Source organism: Stigmatopora argus, chromosome 6 (assembly GCF_051989625.1).
Source record: "Stigmatopora argus isolate UIUO_Sarg chromosome 6, RoL_Sarg_1.0, whole genome shotgun sequence".
NCBI lineage: Eukaryota > Metazoa > Chordata > Actinopteri > Syngnathiformes > Syngnathidae > Stigmatopora > Stigmatopora argus.
Genome location: NC_135392.1, coordinates 12,842,008 through 12,862,701, shown reverse-complemented (window position 1 = coordinate 12,862,701; position 20,694 = coordinate 12,842,008). Strand labels below are relative to the sequence as shown.

The following is a 20,694-nucleotide window of genomic DNA, read 5'->3' as shown; positions in this document are numbered from 1 at the left end:
ATTCAGTAAAATCCATTTTTTGTCCGCTTAAAAAAAACTTCCTTTTAATCATGCAAATGAAAGTTTTGAACATAGACAAGTTCCTTCCTTATTGGTGGAAAATTCCCAACCAACAAACAGCTTAATTTTCACAAAAACCCATCAAAATTTAACAAAAAAATGTCCGTACATTTTCAATAGCTCAACTTATTTACAGTGTGACATTCAAATCGGCCAAGGATCGCCGTCATGCCCCTTCCCATTCAAACAGATTGGACGTCCCAGCCAATGAATGAATCCGGATAAGTTATCAAAAAAATTTATACAACAAATTGTCTACACTGTAGAGAATCAGAAGACAGGGCATGTGTAAGTGTAGTTCGGTGTCGCTGTCGTTAAAAAAACTGGGTGCTGCTCCAGGTTTTCATTGCGCCATCAGCAGCGGAGAATGACGACAACATCCTCTGACAGATCTTCATGCCTGCGACCCGGAGTTAACCCCTCTCCATTAAATTTTTAAAAATGACTAAAGTTGTAGACTTTTGCGCAGCGATGCATTTTACCTTTAGCATGTGTGTCGCTTGTGATAGGTCAAAACTAGCCAAAAACAAAATACTTTGGTCTTCTCGCGTCAAACTTTGTAGTTTTGATCATGTTGTTTTGGTCTATGTATAGTTACCGCTTAAATTGTCCTAAGCTTCTGAGTTTAAACTCTCACAATCTTAAAGTTTGAAAAAAATAGACCTTAATTTATGTTTTGACTAGTTCATTTATAACAGACAATGGTGTTTTTAGGTCATTTTGTGATCTGACATGTTTTGGCGTTTTATAAACAAACTAGTACAAAATGTATTTGATACAGACCTTAATCTTTTTTAAGGTGCATAAGTGGTTAGCCCATCCACCTCACAGTTCTGAGAACGAGGGTTCAATCCCTCAATGGCGTTTGCATGATCTCCTCATGCTTGCGTGGGTTTTCTCTGGGTACCCCGATTTCCTCCCACATCCCAAAAACATGCATGCTAGGCTAGTTGAACATTCTAAATTGCCCTCTAAATAGCAAAGAAGAAGATTGTAGTCCACAAATCTGTGATGTTCTTCATTCTTAGGCACTTTCAAAGCAAAATGTTGTGTCATCGGAGATTATACATATATATATATATACGTATATACCAGTGGTGGTGCATGCATTTTCTGGTGATGCCTTCAGCAAAAACAATTTTATGGCTATAAAACCTCTACTGCAGCTACAGCTGTGACACAAAAAAATAATCAATAATAACCTCATACAATTGAAATATTATTTAGGAATATCGTCATATTTTACTCACCAAAAATCATTTTTAACTGTACACAATATCCATCCTCCTTTCTTTCTTCCTTCTTTTCTATCACCATCGAAGCTAATGCTGAAAGTCGAGCCTGTCCTGTCGTATTTCTGGCATACGTTTTTATTCGATTTAGTGCTGAAAATGTTCGTTCCCGGTTGTGACAGGCTTGCTTCCTTTGGAGTTGTTCGACCCTTCTTAATGATGTCCAGCTTTTTTTTCTTGAAAAGCCCGTCTTGAAAATGGCTTTGACAGTAAATCTGCAAACAAATCAATTTCTTCTCCTTCAGCCACTGCGGGTTGACAAAACCGCTACTAAATCAACACAACAATATATTTGCTTGTGCAGCTCGCTACAGATACAGCTTGCTAGCTCTGGCTAGTCCACTCTATCACTAGCCAATCATAGTTGGTGAAAGCGATGAAGTATCCCTACGCCTGAGACAAGCCAATGACGTATCCCTACGCCTGAGACAAGGCAATGACGTATCCCTACGCCTGCGAGAAGGCCTTGGTGTCACCAAATCGAATTCTGATTGGCTAAAGCAACAGTCTTATCGACGCTTGTTTAATGCAGCAGAGCCTGCAGAACTATTTGTGAAGGCCTTGAGGCAGATTTCTGACCCTGGCAACAAATAATGGCTGAAAAGTGATTGGTTAAATGCTTCAATATGAAAACACACATCTGGAAGCAGTGCAACTAGGGGGGAAAGCAATGAAAGGAAGCTAACAGACAATTTGGAATTATTTAATAATTAAATAACTGACTGATTCAATGATTTGTTAAGTGTTGACTTGTTTACTTTGAGACCTTTCAGACAAGAAAGACTCCTTTTGGAATGATTTCCGAAATCCCCTATGCACCCGCAGCTGAGTGTCATCGCAATTGCCGGTGGTCCTTTTTGCTCGACGTTCTCACGCCCGAACCAAAAAGTCAAATAAAACCACTGCTGGTGCCGTAAGACAAAGGAAGCGCGCTGACTTTGAGGAAAAGACAGCAGCGGTAAGCAGATTGGCGCGTGGCGAGATAACGACCGGTGCGCTTCCATTAAACGCTAAATGAGTTTTTCACTTGTTGACTGACAGAAGTGAAGAAAAGAAACGTCTGGGCGGGAGATAAGCGTAAACTCCAACAATGATTGAGGTCGGTGGAAAACATATTTCTGGCTTTGGCTTCCTTTCTGCTGCAATCATCAGGAATTAAACTGCTAACTTTGTGTTCCATTTCGAGGGGGGAAAAAGACCTACTTTTTTGTAAGATGTGAAATAAAAGATAACATCTTACAAAAACACCAGGAATTCTAGTGGGTGTCATTTTTAACACTGATCTGATTCTTTACACCTCCTAGTTCGTTTCCCCCACAATTTTAAGACTTTATTTCACAGTGGTTCATTTTGAAAAATTACAAGTCTATTCTGAAAAAATGCTTTTCATTATTTCTTCCAAACTTCTCATTTTATTGGGGCTTTTTCTTAAATTCTTATCAAGATTATGACTTTTCATGTCTTTTCAAATGTAAAATTTTATATTGCCAACAACTTTCATTAAAGGTGCTATGAAATGATAACCATTTCAAAAATGAAAATGATCAACTCATGTAATTGTGGTATTATTTCTTTATTAATCATCATTGTAAATTTTAATCTATTCTTTTGTTATCATTATAATCACATTTATATAGTAATACAATTGACTGGCCACCAATTCAGGGTGTTCCCTGCCTGGTGCCCATCGTTAGCTGGGAGAGGCTCCGGCACCCCCTGTGATCCTTGTGAAGATACACAATCCATTCATTTTCCCAGCCGCTTATCCTCACAAGGGTTGCGGGGGTGCTGCAGCCTATCCGGGCCTACGATAAGCAAACCTAAAACCACACACTCGTGACATTATTTTGAAATATTTTTTGTCTCAATTACAAGCAACTTATAGGATTAAAAAATGATGAAAAGTGACTTAAACCTGATCAAATTACATCGTTATTTCTTATTCTTCCTGATAAATTTGCAAATGTATTTGTATTATGCGCGCTTTCGTGCGTGAACTCATGCTGCATTTTGAAGACGGTGAAAATGGGATGGAAAAAAATGGATATATGATGTATATTCCTCTTATGTTTTTGTACAGCATGTGGCCTTTGGGAGCAGAAACACTCTGCATAAGTAGAGGCACAAATTGCCAAGTGCTTTGGCGTGGCCCTCTGGAGCAGATGCAGCATATGTCCGAGACCACCATAAAACATTCAAGTGCTCTCATCAGAGGTGAGGCCACATGAAAAATAGAGAAGCTTTTTCCTCTTTTAGCTCTTTAGCAACAAACAAAAAAAGAACACCCCCCCCAAAAAAAGGGGATCGCCTAGTAAAACTTGTCATTTGGATAAAACGTATACCTAAGAATGCAAGAAATAACTGAGAGGAGACATTTGAATTTTCATTAAATATGTAAGTAGATGTTTTCGTTAAAGATTTACTGTCGGTGACTCATGAATGTATTATTTTGCGATACATTTTACAGCCATTGAATATAGTTTGGATGAATAATAACATTTGATCTTGTCCCAATGTTGTGAAAATGTTGGAAAATAACAACTCAAAAGTATATTCTCACGTGATTTGTTATTGTTATTACTATTTATCACAATAATAAAGTTATTATGGAACAGCTGGTAATTTTCTGTACATTTGAAAACTGGCTTTAAAATGACATTATTTGCACAAATTCATTCAAATACAATCCCTAGTGACATCATGATTAAAAAGTAGGCGACTTGAAATTTTGCCACTTTTTTGTGATTTGATAGAAAAACTTTGATAATGGTTTTGATAACTATCACAGACAGTATGACTATCTTTTGTGTAACTTTGCCACATTCTGACAAAACATTTGACTTTTTCTTTACAAGTCAAGTGACCCAAATTAAAAAATCAAATAGAAAACAATTGACTGATAAAGTTCTTTTGTCCAAATACGTAAATATTAACATTGGAAACGATATGTATGTAAAATCCATTCTATTTACAGCATTCTACGTCCAATCCATTTGAATGGGTTCGGGGTGAATGACTGTCAGCGTCAATGGCAGCCAATGAGTTAAACGAGTGCCCTACAAAGAGACAAGTTGCTTGGCTTCCTCCATCGTCCACCTCAGTAAGTGCACCCTCCACATCTCTCACCGCAAAGCGCTCTTGTGGCCCCCCGGCGGGCCGCCCACCGCCACGGGGGGACCACGTGGACACTGGCTGTGATTCTCCTCCTTAACCTGCTGCACTGACATGTTTTATAAATAAGCACGTTAAAAATTCATATATCGGCATCTGCACCCAAAAGAGGCCCAGTGACTTTTTCCTCAAGTCACAAGAACTAGCCAAGTGTTATGAAACATTTTGACAATTTAGATTACTGTAAGTGCATCGTTTGTGGTGGTTTTAGGTTAAATAATATATATTTTTTAAAGAGTCAGTATCAGGTATTTTTATGACAGTTTTATTGTTGTTTTAGATATATACATTGCTGGAAATCATGGTAGAAAATACTGTTAATGAGAAAGGGCACTATTGCTCTCTAGCGCTCTCTTTTGGAACATGTTGTCATTGCAGATCAAGAGATAAATGTAGTAATACTAGTTTTGAAGCATAGACGTTTTTCATGCATCACATACTTATATGACAAGTGTTTAAATTTTGCTTGGATGCTGGGGGGCTTTAATATTTTCCCAGAATGCACTTGGTAGGATTAGGAAAAAAAGGATTATATCCCGTGACGGAAATGTTGCTTTTACAATGCTAAGCCTTGGCGTTCATTTAACAGGATTTATTATTTGAGATTAGTGATGCATAGTATTGACAGCTGTTTTTAAATACACCACAACAGACCATCATTCTAGGTATGCGCAAATTATCCATTTTTTTTCAATTTTAAGTTTTGATCATTTAATATATTTGGCATGTGATTTTTTTGTATGTACTGTATTCCTCAATTAGCTTGACTTCGACGTTATCAATTTGACTTGTGGTCATTTTGAAAATATTAAGCAAACTTTTTATAAATACATCTTTAAATATTGCTTCTCATTAATGCCATCCCAATTGTTAAGGTATTTTAAAATTATTTCCTTTTTGTATGTTTAATTATTTTTTTATTACGGGAAAAGTAGAAGAATGTAAATTTTGCTTGTATTTGGCGATCAAAACATTTGGAAAAGCACCAGCATCAAGCAGCTCTCATTTAGGCACACAAAGCATCTGATTTGTGAAATACTGTATTTGTTAGTGTTGTTGTCTTTCTGCAATTAGTATTATTTCAATAGTTGCCATTGACAGCGATAGACGTCCAATCCAATGTTATTGGGAAGGTTTGAATTGGCCATCGATCATAAAACAATAATATACACATTTTAAGCATGCCGGTAAAATAATAAATTCCTCTGGTCCGGTTTGTCATAAACGGAGTCGTGTTGTTCCATACTTTACTCTGATTGGTCAAAATATAAACCTGACCCATTTCAATCACTGAGTCCTCAAGGAAGACTGACAGGCAATTTTTAGTTTGAGTTTAGGGGAGTTTCTTCTCCCTTGAAACTGTGTTAATCTATACATTTTGAAAAAGAATAAATTTAAGTTTGGATAAGTCAATTAATTATATCAATGTATCTTTTTTTGTTACCTACGACGGAGACCCTGCAGCTCTCGGGTGCTGATCAGGATTTACCTGTCAAACAGACTTCAGGGAAAATTAGACTGCTTGTCTCACTGAACCCGGAAAAGGAGCGCAGAAGATTAACACTGTTGTAAAACAGGAAGGTTCAGCGGAATGGCCGAGGATAACTCAGTTACAATTCCTAATAACGTTTTCGCTTTTTAATGACGTGCATTGGCGAAGGCTCGCGACGTTAAAACGTGATCTAAAATTCCGTAGACGCTTTTTAGCACTGGAAAATATGGATTACAACATGTCCGAATACACCTAAACTAAACACCAACAATCCATCTTCTAATGATTATTTATCGTCTTACAAAAGTTCCACCATTCCTAACAGGTAAGTTTGGGCACAAATCTTGGCAGAATTTAACATCTTCCGCGTTACACTTTGCAGAATTTTCTGAACATTCTAACCACGTTGCCTATTATGATATGATACTCCTCTGTCAAGTTCAGTAAGTTCATTATCACCCCTCCTGTTTGCCATCGTGCTGTTTTCCTGCCCTCAGATCACCTGTGTTCTCTGTGAAATGAGCTGACATTGGATCAGTGCTTCTAGCAACCAAACACAATGGCTAGAATATCCTGGTATCAAGAGAAGGTGGGCAGGTGTACGTCTGAAACAGGCTATTTATTGCCTGGGGGCGCAGAATAAAACCAAGAATATAATCGATCATAAAATGTTGTTGATGCCACAGATTGGAGCCTATGACCAACAAGTCTGGGAAAAGTCTCTGGAGCAAACAGATTTAAATGTAAGATACATAGGAGGTATATATTTTTTATTATGTTTGTGTTCCCATAATGAAGTCATTTCTCCACTAGGGTTTAGACAGCAAGCCCAAAAGGACCGGCCACATCAAGAATGACCTTATCGACGTCGACTTAGTTCGAGGTGAGAGTCTGCAAAGCCCAATTTCCGCATTCAGAATCTTCATTACACTCTCTTTACCTGGAAGGGTCCACTTTCAGCAAAGCTAAACCGCAGAGTCCCTGGACGGCGTTAACTCGCAAGGGTTTGGTCCGTGTGCTGCTTTTTCCCTTCTTTTTCTCATGGTGGATCCAGGTCACCTCCAAACCAATTTCCTCCTGCATTCTGCTGCTCTACTTTATGCAAGGTTAGCTATCAACCCTGGTTGTCCTATTGACGCACAGGTTAGCGTTGGAAAATATCTCTCTCCCCCTTTTGTAGTGGCTGCCGTGCTGCTCTACGTGGAGGTCCCCGGGGCAAGTGCCAGCGAGGCATTCGGACCTTTGTGTCTAATGCTTTTACTGGGCACTGTGCACTGTCAGATTGTGTCCACCGAGTGTAGCCGCTGGCCCACCAGCGGTCCGGCTGCCGGCAATGGAGGCAGCAGTCCCGCCCGCAGAAGGAGGTGAGGCGCAAACACTTTGGGTTTTGTGCAGTAAAGCAGTTGTTGCTGTCTTTTGTCTACCACCCAGGCCCAGGAAGGGCAGGGCCCAGAAGAAACTGGATGAGAAGAATGAAAGCAACCAGAAGGAGCCGCAGCTGCCGGTGCCATTTGAGGAATTTCAGCAGCCGATAAAACAGGTAACACTATCGGTCAAATTTACAAAGGGTAAAATATGATCAATAATCAATAATAACATTTCACAATTGTTTTGTTAATTGAGTGATCATTCAGTGACATTTATCTGAAAAAATGTCCATATGTACTACCGTATTTTCACGACTATATGGCGCATCGCAGTTTAAGCCGGAGTGTCAGTAACGAGTGCTGTTTCTGTATTTGACACACACAAAGGACGCACCGTTTTTAAAGACACAGCCAGGCATGGCAAAACATACACTAGCTTAAACATACGAACACACACTAAAAACACGTTTTTAAAAAGGCAACGGAAGCAAAACTGAGTTTGGTTGTACTTTATTTAGCTATTTTACAATGTACTTATGTCATCATCACCCACAAATCCATCAAAGTCCTCATTTTCTGTGTCCGAATTGAACAATTGTCCAAATGAGTCATCGAAAATGCCGAGTTTTATACGTTCATCCAGGCGGCCACAATTCATTTGCAAATAGTAGATAGCATAACTAGCCCGGCGCTGCCTGCCACCGTTCGTAAAGCTGTGTTGATGTCGATGTCCAGGCCACAATCCATTCGCAAATAGTAGCTAGCTAGTAGCTAGCGGCAGGAGTTCTTTTGTAAATCCAGCCGGAATGACGGCGAGCACCAAATTAGTGTGCTCGCCATCATACTGGGTGTATTGACAAAAGAACTATATATCCCAGCAGTCACTGCGCAGTACTTTTTCTACGGGGAAAATAGTAGCGTCGGGGGCTGCTTGCCGTTGTTGTGAGAGCTGTAGAGGATGGTGTACCCTATCGACTGATTTATTTTATTTTATCGTGATAACAATTTTAGTATTGGTCCATATATAAAGCGCACTGGATTATAAGGCGCCCTGTCTATTTTGGAGGAAATTTAAGACTTTTAAGTGTGCCTTATAGTCGTGAAAATACGGTACTTTTATCCTCCTGACAGTCAATATTGATTGAATTGAATACTAATTTCTGTCATTCCTGATGAAAACAGACCGAATGGCTTTGTGATTAATCGAACAGAGATATTTGCAAACGCCTGTTTTCAAATTTAGAAATTTCAACTGTGGTAAACATAGTACTCCTACTCCCAACTTTTCCAACACAGTTTTTTCCCTATCCACATTTACTTCTAAAATGTTAAATTCAGAGTAAGGTAAAAATAAATAACTTGATTGAAAAGTACCTGACTTACTCATTGAATTGATTTAATGACAACACTTCAATCTCAAATCATCTTTCCTTCCATCAAAGTGAACTAAACAAACACTACCAAAAATTTACGACTGAAGAAAAAAATTCTCTTAAAAAGTGGAGTGTTTGCGTCACACATTATGTATGCAATGTGTTTTTAACTTAAACCAGCAATATGTAAGATTCACTTTCACGTCTTCAATAAATGACCCTGATGTTTCATCCATTCATTTTGGAAAATACTTCTAAAACGGTTCTCAATGATTAGGCCTAGATTTTCCCATGGAAAAAGTCAATTGTCACCCCATTAAAAATTGTTATTCTTTTGATTTTGTGTTTACAACGAATGTCCGGCCTTCCACCAATCAGGCAATTACGAGATAAATTCTTTGTCTTCGTCCAGGTTGCCAGACTTCTATAGGCTTCATAAACTCAGGTACAGAAATGAGATAAGGCTGTATATGTAACACACATCTACACCATGCACTTGTATTAAAACCACATTTACTTATCATCCAAGAACGGGCACTTAATTGCACTCAAATGTGACTACTTGTACTACAAGTATGTGTACTTACATTTACTTGTACTACAAATGTGTTTTTGTGTGTATTTGTAGCTGTGTCTACTTGTACTGCAAGTACCTGCACTTGGGGTACTTGTAGTACAAATACCTGTACTTGCGTGTACTTGTAGCACAAATACCTGGACTTACGTGTACTTGTAGTACAAGTACGTGTATTTCTAGGTACTTGTACTATGGGTATGTGGTTTCACATACTTTTAGTACGAGTAAGTACTCCCGAGGACTAGTACTACAAGTCTGTGCTGATCTGTTGATTTGGTTTTGTCTGTCACTATTAATGGGAGCCAATAAGTTAACAAATCAGGTCACAAAATGAAGTGTTGAATTGGATTAAATTACATTAGAGACTAGCTGAATCCACATTAAACTAGTTGAATGGGGAAAAATGAAATGAATATTTTTTTGTATCTTAGTGAAGTGGTTGAAATATACTTTCTAATTTTTTACCATGTCGTCACAGAGCAAAAGAAAGTCTGGCTTGGGCGTGTCGGACGAACTGTCAAGTGAGGAAGAGGGGTGTGTGCAACCAGTGGATGGGATTCCTGCGGACCCCTGGCCGCCATCTGTACGCAGAAGAAAGACCAAAGCTGCTGTCGGGGCTCAGGTGAAACTTTTCTTTTATTTTTGTTAATCTATTTATTTATTTTACAATCGTTATGAAGTGAACATTTATGACTGTTTCACAATTGCTCAGTTTAAAATGAATATTCTGCTTAAACGGACATGTGCAACAATAGAAAATAGCTAGGGCGTTAAAACCGCGAGAAGTGGAGCGCTTGCGACCTAGCGGTGGCTCCCGACCGGCCTCCGACACTGACGACACCCTGTGGGAGGAGCTCCTCCAGGACCCTGACTCCGCCTCCACGGGGAGCAGCGACAGCGAGGACAACGGGAAGTTCTTCGGCGGCCTCGCGCTGCAGCAGAACATCACGCTGAGCAGTGACAACGAGAGCCTGCCACAAGGCATCGCAGGGGTAGGACGGCACCGAGCACTCGCCAAAAGACATGACTCACGATGCTGGTCATGACAGTTGTATGTGCATGTTATTGCAGCACCAGCTCTCCTGGCTTCAGGCGTGCCACCCTTCCAGGGACCGAGTCAGCGCCATCATATGGGAACTGGGCGAGTGCAAGAAAGCAGACATGTCTGTTCTGGAAATCAGTGGGATCATTCTCACTCGGGTACAGTAGCTGTCAGAATCTTTAATGAGACCCCCCAAAAAATCTTCGGGAAGACTCCAACTTGAAATCTTGAGAATGTTTCATTCATTACAATCTCGATCTAATACCTCATCGTCTCGCCTTAAAGGTGAAACTCGCCGAGCAAGGCGTGGGATACCTGGTGTTCGGCGGGCTGGTAACGGCCACTTTGGCGCTCCTTCCCTTTGCTTTCCGCCTGGCGCAGCGCTTAAGCATGTCCAACTTGGGATCGCCGTCGGCAGCGGAGCTCCTGGAGGTTGCCTTTAGCCCGGCCAATGCGCACGCCTACGCGTTCTTCTTTATCACCACCGTACTCAGAGTGTGCCTCACGGGGCTCTTCTTCTTCATGATGTGCGTAGCGGAGAGGACCTATAAGCAGGTGAGTGTCAATGGTTCCTTTTTATTCCGTGATTTATTGAAGATACTGTAAAAATGGAAGTCAATATTGATACATAAGTGGATAGACCCCAAGAAAAACAAACCTGAATGAATTTGAATGAATAAAAACAGGGCTACTTGAAGTTGGCGGAGGGCCCCAACTTGTAGGTGCTGCTTGATGGCCAGGTTTTGAAAGAGGAAGGTGCAATTTCAGTTGTTATTTCGAGGGAAGAGTGGGCCAGAAAGACAGGTTTACATTACCAATACATGTCCTGTTCTGTCGTGTTAAATAAAATAGATCCATGCAGGTTTTCTGCACTTATCTTCAGCCATATTTCATTTATTTCGAAACAAATCATGGTCTTTGTAAAACTTAAACTCATTCTTTTACAGCTAAGGTATTTGGCAGAGTATAGAAAACAACAAATGTACTTCTTTATCACATTGGCCAAATGTAATGTCACCCCCGCAGAGACTTTTATTCGCCAAACACTTCAGTCACCTGACGTCCGCTCGCAAAGCCAAGAAATCGGAGATCCCTCACTTCCGACTGAAGAAGCTGCAAAACATCAAGATGTGGCTGTCCCTGCGTTCCTTCCTCAGGGTGCGTACATGCCTGCATGTCTTTTGCGACACCTGTCCGTTTTACCACTTCCTTGGTTCGTGCCTTACAGAGGCGAGGGCCGCAGCGCTCCGTAGACGTCATTGTTTCCACCATCTTCCTCCTTGCCCTTTCCATCTCGTTCATCATCTGTGCACAGGTAAACGCCAAATTTTGAGAGTGGATCTTGTGTCACTAAGCAAATGCGTTTACAGTAATCCCTCGAATATCGTGGGTAATGTAGACCAGACATGGCCGCAATAATCCAAAAATCGAGAAGTAGGGTCACCCCTATTTAAAAAAAAAATACATTTAAATTATTTAATTTATTTTTTTACTTCAGTGCTGAGTCCGAGTAGCAAGAGTCACTTCTGCTTACAAGTTTCAGCGTGGATTTTCACATTTTTATGGATTTTTTTAAGCATTAATATCGGAAAAAAATAGTGGTGAATTTGCGATAAGTGAAGTCACGATAATCAAGGGATTATTGCACCAAGGCACTTCTCTTTGAAAGCTTCTGCAGAGCCACAAGACCTTCCTGGACTCGCTGACTAACTGGGAGCTGATGTTGTGGGCCTCGTCGCTTGTCCTCTTTCTTCTTCGACTCGCCACGCTGGGGTCCGAGACCAACTGCAAGTACAGCAACTCCTCAGTGCTGCTTACCGAGCAGGTCGGTACCAAGTAAGATCATCAACTAATGCTTGACCTGTCTAACGAGAAGGTAGGCTTGACACTAAGGCACTGTGTGTGCCTTTTCAGATTAATTTGTATCTGAAGATTGAGAAGAAACCCAACAAGAAGGAGGAGCTTAACATTGTGAATAATGTTTTGAAGCTGGCTACTAAACTCATGAAGGTGAGCACAACTAACAACGGCAAGTGTTTAGATTTTATAAACCATTATTGCTACTAGTGTTGGACTGATATCATTTTTATTTTTGGGGGGCTCCCGATGCTCATACTTACACATCAGTTTTTTTAATAGGCACTTTTTTTTTCTTTTAGTACTCCTTGATACTGACCTAATTTTAATTTCCTATCAGTATACTAGTATCGAGAAAAACACTAATCGCTACCCAACCACATGATAGGAACTGGACACGCCGTTCCGCCTTCTCGGCCTGACCGTCAACCCGCTCATCTACAACATCACCAGGGTTGTCATCTTGTCGGCTGTGTCCGCCGTGGTCAGCGACTTGCTGGGTTTCAACATCAGAGTGAGTTATAGAGTATATTCTCACAATACAAAAATTGCTTTTCAGTGATTCCTTCCAACTTTTCTTTGCTGTGAGGTTTGAATTTCTCTCGTTGTGTTTTGCAGCTTTGGAAAATCAAACCGTAATGTGAATGTGGCAGTGGGACTTTTTGGCTTTTAAAGCGGAAAGCGGGCCACTCGTGCAAAGCTACTGACCGCCTGGGGACGGCTAGCGCTATGGAGCCTCACCATTTGGATCCCCTTTAATGTGGTTTAACATAGCTGGGAAAGTGAACTACTGTGCAGTTAATTGAGGTACGCCACATTCTATCTAATGCCAGCAATTTAACACAAAAGTGTATCTTATGGGGTTTTCTATTTATTTCAGGTTCTAGCACTTATGTATTAATAGACTAGAATAACCACTATTTGCCTTCTCCATTGAGGACCACTGTTATTAAACTATGCAAGTAGGAATTGTTGAACTTTAGTTGTAAGGTTAGCGTCCCTTTTAAGGTGGGTACATTCAGTGCTCATTTAAGAACAATTTGAAGCATGAATTTAACCTGTCTTGGTTGTATGGGAAATGTGGGAGTGTGTGTGCTATAATTGCAGGGGATCGGAAGATTTTTGGTGTCTGAAAAAACTTCATTTTTGTTTGTTTTTATGATGATATGATGGCCATTTGTAATGTCAAAGTGGGACTTGTTTGTGATAAAATGTATTTTGATAAGACCTAACTTTTAAAATATGGGCCAGATAAAATTCTTAGGGTTGCCTACCGCTAATTTAATAATAATTTGTAAAATAAAATGTTTCCAATACACTGCTGATGTTTGTTTGTTTACAATTCTTTGTTTTTGACTTAGCTATGTTGATAGAACCAGTCAACCCTCATAACTACGGAAGAAGAAAAAAGATGATGGAAGGAAAAAAAAGTGGCCAAGATTTGGACTTTAAAGTCAGAATTCCGAGAATTAAGTCAGAATTGCTGGGGTCAAAGTGAGCCGTCGTTTTTCTTTCCGAAGTCAAGCCAGCTGCACTGCATTTTCGGTTGCCCTATTTCTTCAGGTTTTACGTCAAAGAGGCAGGAAATGCGTGCGCGCGCAGTAACTGAGAGGGGGAAAAAAACGCCAACGTCACCCAGTCGAGCGCTCCGCGCAGTGGGCTTCACCTCCCCCTCGTTCGAATCCTGCTTTGCAATTTTACGGAAAGTGTCCAACATCGAATGCAGAATTTTGGATTTTGTCTACAGAAGTGCTCCATTGCTCATGTCGAACGGGTGCGTTAACGCCAAGAAAACAGACGTCAGGATGAATGAGAAGAAATGCTGTAAGTCAATCCATTAGGTACACATGCCATGTTTGAAGAAAAATGATTATAACTGCTTCATTTGAGATAAATGTTTAATTCTTGACAACAGGCAGTGTTTATATATATATATATATATATATATATATATATATATATATATATATTTAAATTTATATTTACTAAAAATATATATATATATATACATTTAAAAAATTATATATATTTTTAGTACATAAAAAATATATATATATATATATATATATATATATATATATATATATATATATATATATATATATATATATATATATTAGTATTTTTTTTTAATAACTACCCCAGCACATCCACTGGCATCTATACACACACCTGGGCTGGCAGGGTTGAGAACCTAATGTTGTGGTTTGTTTTTTCTAATATTTGACCCACTGTGAAGCTCAATTACTGTTAAAAAAAGAGAATTTTTAAGTGCTTCTCATGTTCTTCTGTCATGGATCTCATTTTCCTTTTTTCCTCTCTTTCCTGCAGCGTGGGCGTCTTACATGACCAATTCCCCCACTGTGATCGTGATGATCGGCCTCCCAGCCAGAGGGAAGACATATGTGTCCAAGAAACTCACGCGCTACCTCAACTGGATCGGCGTCCCCACCAAAGGTAGAACACACAGTGGCCGCTTCTGGTATGTGCGACTAAAAATAGGACTCCTTTAATTGTGATGCTGGTAAATTTAGCCCCAGAGGCCTGCAGAAAGCACCCGTTGTCGTTGTCCCCGCAGTTTTTAATCTGGGCGTGTACCGCCGGGAAGCCGTCCGCGCCTACAAGTCTTACGATTTCTTTCGGCACGACAATGAGGAGGCAATGAAGATCAGGAAGTAAGTTTTGACAACACCAACAACAAGCAGATCCTTACATGTGTGAGTCTGTTAGAGTCCTAAATATCAAAGCAAAAGTGACAGCTGTCGTTCATGGCTTTTTTTAGTCTTGGCTCACATACAGTAGAAGCTTTAAATAACCATGGAAAACACATCAGGTCTTAATTACAATTGAACACTTTAGTTTATGCTGTCACTCATTATCTATCCTTAAAGTTAAAGACATACTAGTATTGCCTTAATTGTGCCGATGGCAGAAGATGACAGCAAAGCACCCTGTAACTCCTCAACTCACTTCAAAATAAATAAATTCTGCACAGTAGACTGCACCCGACTACAAGCTACCACATGGAGATTGCATAATCCTCATAGTTCCTCACCCACTTGGATAGCAGCGTGCTAGCATTGTAGCAAACAATGGATAACTTTTTTGTCAAATCTAACAAACCAAAAATTAACAATTTCTGTGGGCTATCTAAAAAAACTTTTTCAATCTCACTGTGTCTCATTTCCAGGCAGTGTGCACTTGTGGCCCTCCGGGATGTGAAGGTCTACCTGACGGACGAGGGCGGTCAGATTGCTGTAGGTCCTGTTTTATTCATCTCATCTCATTATCTGATCCGCTTTATCCTCACTAGGGTCATGGGGGGTGCTGGAGTCTATCCCAGCTGACTTCGGGCCAGAGGCGAGGGACACCCTGAATTGGTGGCCAGCCAGTCGCAGGGCACAAGGAGACAAACAACCATTCACGCTCCCATCATACCTAGGGGCAATTTAGAGTGTCCAATCAGCCTACCATGCATGTCTTTGGAATGTGGAAGGAAACCGGAGTACCCGGGGAAAACCCACGCAGGCCCTTGGGGAGAACATGCAAACGCCACACAGGTGGACTGACCTGGATTTGAACCCAGGTTTCCCACTGTGAGGCCGAAGCGCTAACCACTCAACCACCGGGCCACATCCTGTGTTATTGTTCTTCTGAATGATGAGCACATCTGGACGGACCTTCAAGAGTTTTCCCCCTCAGGTTTTCGATGCAACCAACACGACAAGAGAGCGCCGAGACCTCATTCTAGAGTTTGTGAAGGAAAATGGATTCAAGGTGAGTCTATCAAGTATTGGTAAAGAACAGAGGTACCTTTCAGCGGTAAATAAACTGGTTAGCTAAACCTCAAATGTAGTGTAATGTCCCCTTTAATGTGGCTTATTGCATTTTGCTAATAGGTGTTCTTTGTCGAGTCCGTGTGTGACGACCCAGAAGTCATTGCTGCCAATATCATGGTCCGTGTCTAAAAAGCTTCTATTCATATTCGTCCTCAACAGCCGTGATATCATGTAACAAACTTTTTGCTCGCACGCCTCCGAACAGGAAGTCAAGGTGTCCAGTCCGGACTACCCCGAAAGGCACCGAGAGAGGGTCATGGATGACTTCCTGAAACGGATCGAGTGCTACAAGGTGACTTACCAGCCGTTGGATCCCGATGATTACGACAGGTAAGACCGCCGTCCCGTTTTGCCGTGCGGCAGAGAAACCGCTGAAGTCCGACACCGAGGCACCCTCCTCGCAGGGACCTCTCGTTCATTAAAGTGATGAACGTGGGCCGACGCTTTCTGGTGAACCGGGTGCAGGACTACATCCAGAGCAAGATCGTCTACTACCTCATGAACATCCACGTGCATTCGCACTCCATTTACTTGTGTCGACATGGCGAGAGCGACCACAACATCGAAGGGCGCATCGGGGGGGATTCGGAACTCTCTCCCCGAGGGAAACAGGTAAGGATGCCCAACTCCTGAAAGAATCTGTTCACCTTAACCTTTTTTTCCCCCCAGTTCGCCCACGCCCTTCGCAAGTTTATCGAAGAGCACGATTTGTCAGATTTGAAGGTGTGGACGAGCCAGCTGAGACGCACCATACAGACGGCTGAGGAGCTGGCCGTCCCTTACGAACAGTGGAAGATACTCAACGAAATTGACGCGGTGCGCGGCATGATGTCAAACGTATCTCGCTGCTGCGGTGAGAACTTTCTTCAAAAATGGTGTTATTTGTTTTTTCTCCAGGGAGTGTGTGAGGAGATGACCTACGAGATGATCCAGAGGGTCTTCCCAGAGGAGTTTGCGATGAGGGACCAGGACAAATATCACTACCGCTACCCAGGGGGGGAGGTGAATGCTAATACACACCACGTTTGAAAAGTAAAATAAACCCAATATTAAATATAAATAAACATTTGAGTTTGACTAAACTAGAATATGGTTGAAGGTGATTTTTTTTTTTCTTTCAAAAATCGGTATAAACTTTATACGTAAATGCTTTGTAATTCATCACAAGTAGTTTGGGGGGCAATTCATTAAGGTTCTATGATTCCAACACAAAAAACTGGAAATGAAGGATGATAGAACCAAGAATACAAACATTACATCTTTGAGATGAAAAAAAAACTCAGAAAAACACTCAGATCTTAAATCATCTTTCTCCAATTGAAATGTACACTAATCTTACTTCTAGGTTTGAGGTTCTACTTTATTGCAAATGTCACATTTTTGCGTTATCAGTTGCTCTTAACTGTATTTAATTGTTATTTTGAAAACAAATGGTTCAAAGACCTTGTCAATAAGCAAGCAGTTTTACTTTATGTGCCGTTCGTCTGAGACTTTGATTTTTATGTTTTATTTTATTTTTATGTCTAGCTCTCTTCATGTGTGATCCAATTAAACTGTAGCGGTGACCTCAAATGCTCTTTCAGTCGTACCAGGACCTGGTCCAACGTCTGGAGCCGGCCATCATGGAGCTGGAAAGACAAGGAAACGTGCTGGTGGTCTGCCACCAAGCGGTCATGCGTTGTCTGTTGGCCTACTTTCTGGACAAAAGTGCCGGTAAGTGCTGCCAAGAGCTCTTGGTGCTTTTTCCATGCGCCATGACGCCTGACTTTGATACTGATTATGCCCTGGTTTTCTCTCCACAGAAGACCTGCCCTACATGAAATGTCCGCTGCACACCATCCTCAAATTAACCCCAGTGGCTTATGGTAGAGAATCATCTCTCTATATAAATTGCAGTCGTGGGCCGTGCATTTCACACCTAGGCCTTCAGTAGTGCTACCTCTGAATCAATCCTACCCTCAATAACTATTTTATGGCTATAAAACCTTTACTGCAGCTACAGCTGCGACACAACAAAAAGTATCAATAATCACCTCATAAAATTGAAATAATATTTGGGAATATAGCCACATGTTACTCACCAAAAATCATTTTTATTTGTGCACAAAATCCATCCGCCTTTCTTTCCTCAATATATTTGCTTGTGCAGCTCGCTACAGATACTTTGGTAGCTCTGGCTAGTCCACTCTATCACTAGCCAATCAAATGGTGTCGCCAACTTGAAATCTGATTGATTAAAGCAACCGTTTTATCGATGCTTATTTTATGCTCCAGGTAGATTTCTGACCCTGGCAACAAATAATGGCTGAGATGTGATTGGTTAAATGCTTAAATATGAAAACACACATCTGGAAGCAGCGCAACCAGGGGAAAAGCAATGAAAGGAAGCTGACAGACAATTTGGAATTATTTAATAAGTATTCATGGACAAAATATGATTAACATTAGTCTGTAATTCAGATATGTTTTTAGGCCAGGAGAGAAGGCCTTGCAGGCCCTGACGGTCCACCACTGCAATTGGAAATGAATACTAGAAAGTTACTATCATTGTTTTCCAAAGCAAAAACATGTCTGCAAATCCATTAATGACAACTACATGAACGAACAAAAGGCTCAAAGAACAGAATTGTCTCCAAACAATTGGCAAAATAGTTGTCAAATACTTTGACAAATTGAGCTATTGATTAATTATATAACACAATCTTTATGGCCGCTGCAACATCTCACCTGGGATATTGTGATTTTTTTTTTTTGACCCTATATATATATTTTTTCCTCCAGGTTGTAAAGTGGAAATGTTCCATCTCAATGTGGAGGCAGTTAACACGCATCGCGACCGACCACTTGTAAGTCCCAAACCACTTCACTCCATCAAAAGAATTTTGCACCAATTAACTATTATGAATATTTCCATACAAAAAAATTGATTGGCCAATGACACCCAGTGACTTTAACAAATGCCCCGTAAAGCATTAAGGCTTTACTGCTAGGTTGGTCACCACTTTCCGGTTTATATACTTTACAAAGGCTTCTTCTCTAACTCCACTTTAAAGAAAGAATTCCCCCTATTGATGACTTTTTCATGACTTTGCTATTACAGTCTTTTTGATTCTTTTCCTTGCTCAATGTGGCTAGATGCATTTTCTTAAAGGTGATGATTATTATTATTTTATTGAGAGCTTATGTCTGACCGTGCTTGGCTTGGAATGAATCCTACCTTTTTCCCCCCCGGCCCCTCCTCGCTCTACATTTCCTTATCCCCCCCTGCACCTAGCAGGGTCAAATTCCCAAGGACTCGACCCTTTTACACCGACGGAATAGTTACACACCCTTGTCTAGTCACGATCAAGTCAAGCGCCCCCGGCTGTACAGCGCAGGCAATCAGCCCTGGCTGCCCCTGGCCCCCACGCCACCGGCCCTGATGCCCGGGGGACGGCCGAGCCAAGTCAGTTCCACCGCCGGCTGTGTTGTTAACCAGTCACCTCCCATCCTGATTGTCACATCCCGAACCCCCATTGCACCCCCTCCATGTTTGAGCGTGCGCATGTTGGTGAAAATGGCCGTGCAGTTTACACAATAAAGCTTCCATCTTGTGTTATTTCTAATGGTCTCCATGCATGTTAATAATTAGCAGCATTCTAAATGTTTGCATTGAAGGGAAAAAAAGCATGTTCATATTTGTACGTCTGACTTGTTGTCTCTACATTTCTATTGTTTTTTAAAACAGCCTCCAACAGGAAATGTCTGTCTGTGAGTATTTTGAAAGACGTTTAGCCAACCCTTATTTCTTTTTCTTCTTCTTTATCCCTTTATAAGCCTCATCTCATTACACACATTCCTCTGAGGCACTGTAACACAAAACATAGCAATTTACAAATTTGTGATTAACTTAAGTTTCAATTTTTTTTGCTTGGCAGGGCTCCCTGTGTGAGGGTATCAACTTTGAGAACCCTAAAGAAACGAGAGGCTGTGTGCGTTTCTGAGTGAATAGAATTAACGTCCAAGTATGAAATTTACTTTGGTAAATTTTCATAGTCCATTACAAAATGAAATCCATGATATAACAATATAATTCTGTATTCAACATACTAAGTATGCCCTTGAATGTAATGAAAACTATTCAGCAATTCATAAAAGAAGGGATACTGTACATATTATAATTTGTTTGGAAAGTTCTGAAGTGTTCAAGCATACTTCCTTTGTCTAAATTATATTTTTAAAAATAGTATCTTTTATCTAATTAATAGGAAATGTCTTTTCAGTGAGTATCAGTTATGTCTGTATGTTGACAGGTTATCATTGAATGAAAGAATAATTGAAGATGGGCTGTTTTTTACCACAACTTGTCATGTTTTGGTGATGAAGCAGATTGAATTTGAAAATATTCAAATGATTTTCTATTGTGTTTATATAACCTACTTGTGTTTGCACAAATTGTTGGTCATTAATCAAAGTGCAATTAAATACCACACTTAATACTGAAAGGCTTGTTGATTTTCTATCATAATCCTCGTTGTTGGGATCACAGGAATTCAAGCGTATGACCTAACTCAATTTGTACCACTTTAAAAATAAATTAATAATAATTCATAATAATAATACAAATAAATTAATTAATTAATTT

The 20,694-nt window shown here is 40.4% G+C and overlaps 2 protein-coding genes across 13 annotated transcripts; both read left to right on the top strand.

The window, feature by feature from the left end:
• Positions 1-5,059: 5,059 nt before the first annotated feature.
• phtf1 (putative homeodomain transcription factor 1) lies at positions 5,060-13,554 on the top strand. Of its 4 annotated transcripts, XR_013300781.1 has the most exons (18): positions 6,063-6,340; positions 6,513-6,604; positions 6,702-6,758; positions 6,829-6,898; positions 6,963-7,121; positions 7,196-7,379; positions 7,447-7,555; positions 9,811-9,954; positions 10,088-10,324; positions 10,404-10,532; positions 10,660-10,929; positions 11,401-11,532; positions 11,603-11,689; positions 12,044-12,199; positions 12,289-12,384; positions 12,620-12,745; positions 12,850-13,038; positions 13,112-13,554. XR_013300781.1 is itself a non-coding variant. In XM_077603982.1 (17 exons), the coding sequence occupies exons 2-17, from the start codon at positions 6,575-6,577 to the stop codon at positions 12,868-12,870; spliced, it is 2,007 nt and encodes a 668-aa protein (XP_077460108.1). In that variant the 5' UTR covers positions 5,060-5,188; positions 6,513-6,574; the 3' UTR covers positions 12,871-13,554. The 4 variants fall into 4 exon arrangements, 2 of the variants coding, with proteins under 2 accessions (XP_077460108.1, XP_077460107.1); XM_077603982.1 differs by lacking the exon at positions 6,063-6,340 and adding an exon at positions 5,060-5,188 and having other exon boundaries at positions 12,850-13,554; XM_077603981.1 differs by having other exon boundaries at positions 12,850-13,554.
• Positions 12,891-20,554, top strand: LOC144076275 (6-phosphofructo-2-kinase/fructose-2,6-bisphosphatase 2-like). 9 transcript variants are annotated; one of them, XM_077603985.1, is made up of 17 exons: positions 12,891-13,038; positions 13,593-14,055; positions 14,563-14,688; positions 14,810-14,906; positions 15,422-15,488; positions 15,934-16,008; positions 16,131-16,187; positions 16,276-16,400; positions 16,475-16,682; positions 16,740-16,886; positions 16,968-17,072; positions 17,654-17,783; positions 17,873-17,935; positions 18,852-18,916; positions 19,345-19,515; positions 19,798-19,820; positions 19,988-20,554. In XM_077603985.1, exons 2-17 carry the CDS (start codon positions 13,818-13,820, stop codon positions 20,055-20,057), a joined length of 1,767 nt encoding a protein of 588 aa, XP_077460111.1. In that variant the 5' UTR covers positions 12,891-13,038; positions 13,593-13,817; the 3' UTR covers positions 20,058-20,554. The 9 variants fall into 9 exon arrangements, 8 of the variants coding, with proteins under 8 accessions (XP_077460111.1, XP_077460115.1, XP_077460113.1 ...); XR_013300783.1 differs by having other exon boundaries at positions 19,345-19,820; XM_077603989.1 differs by lacking the exon at positions 19,345-19,515.
• Positions 20,555-20,694: the final 140 nt, after the last annotated feature.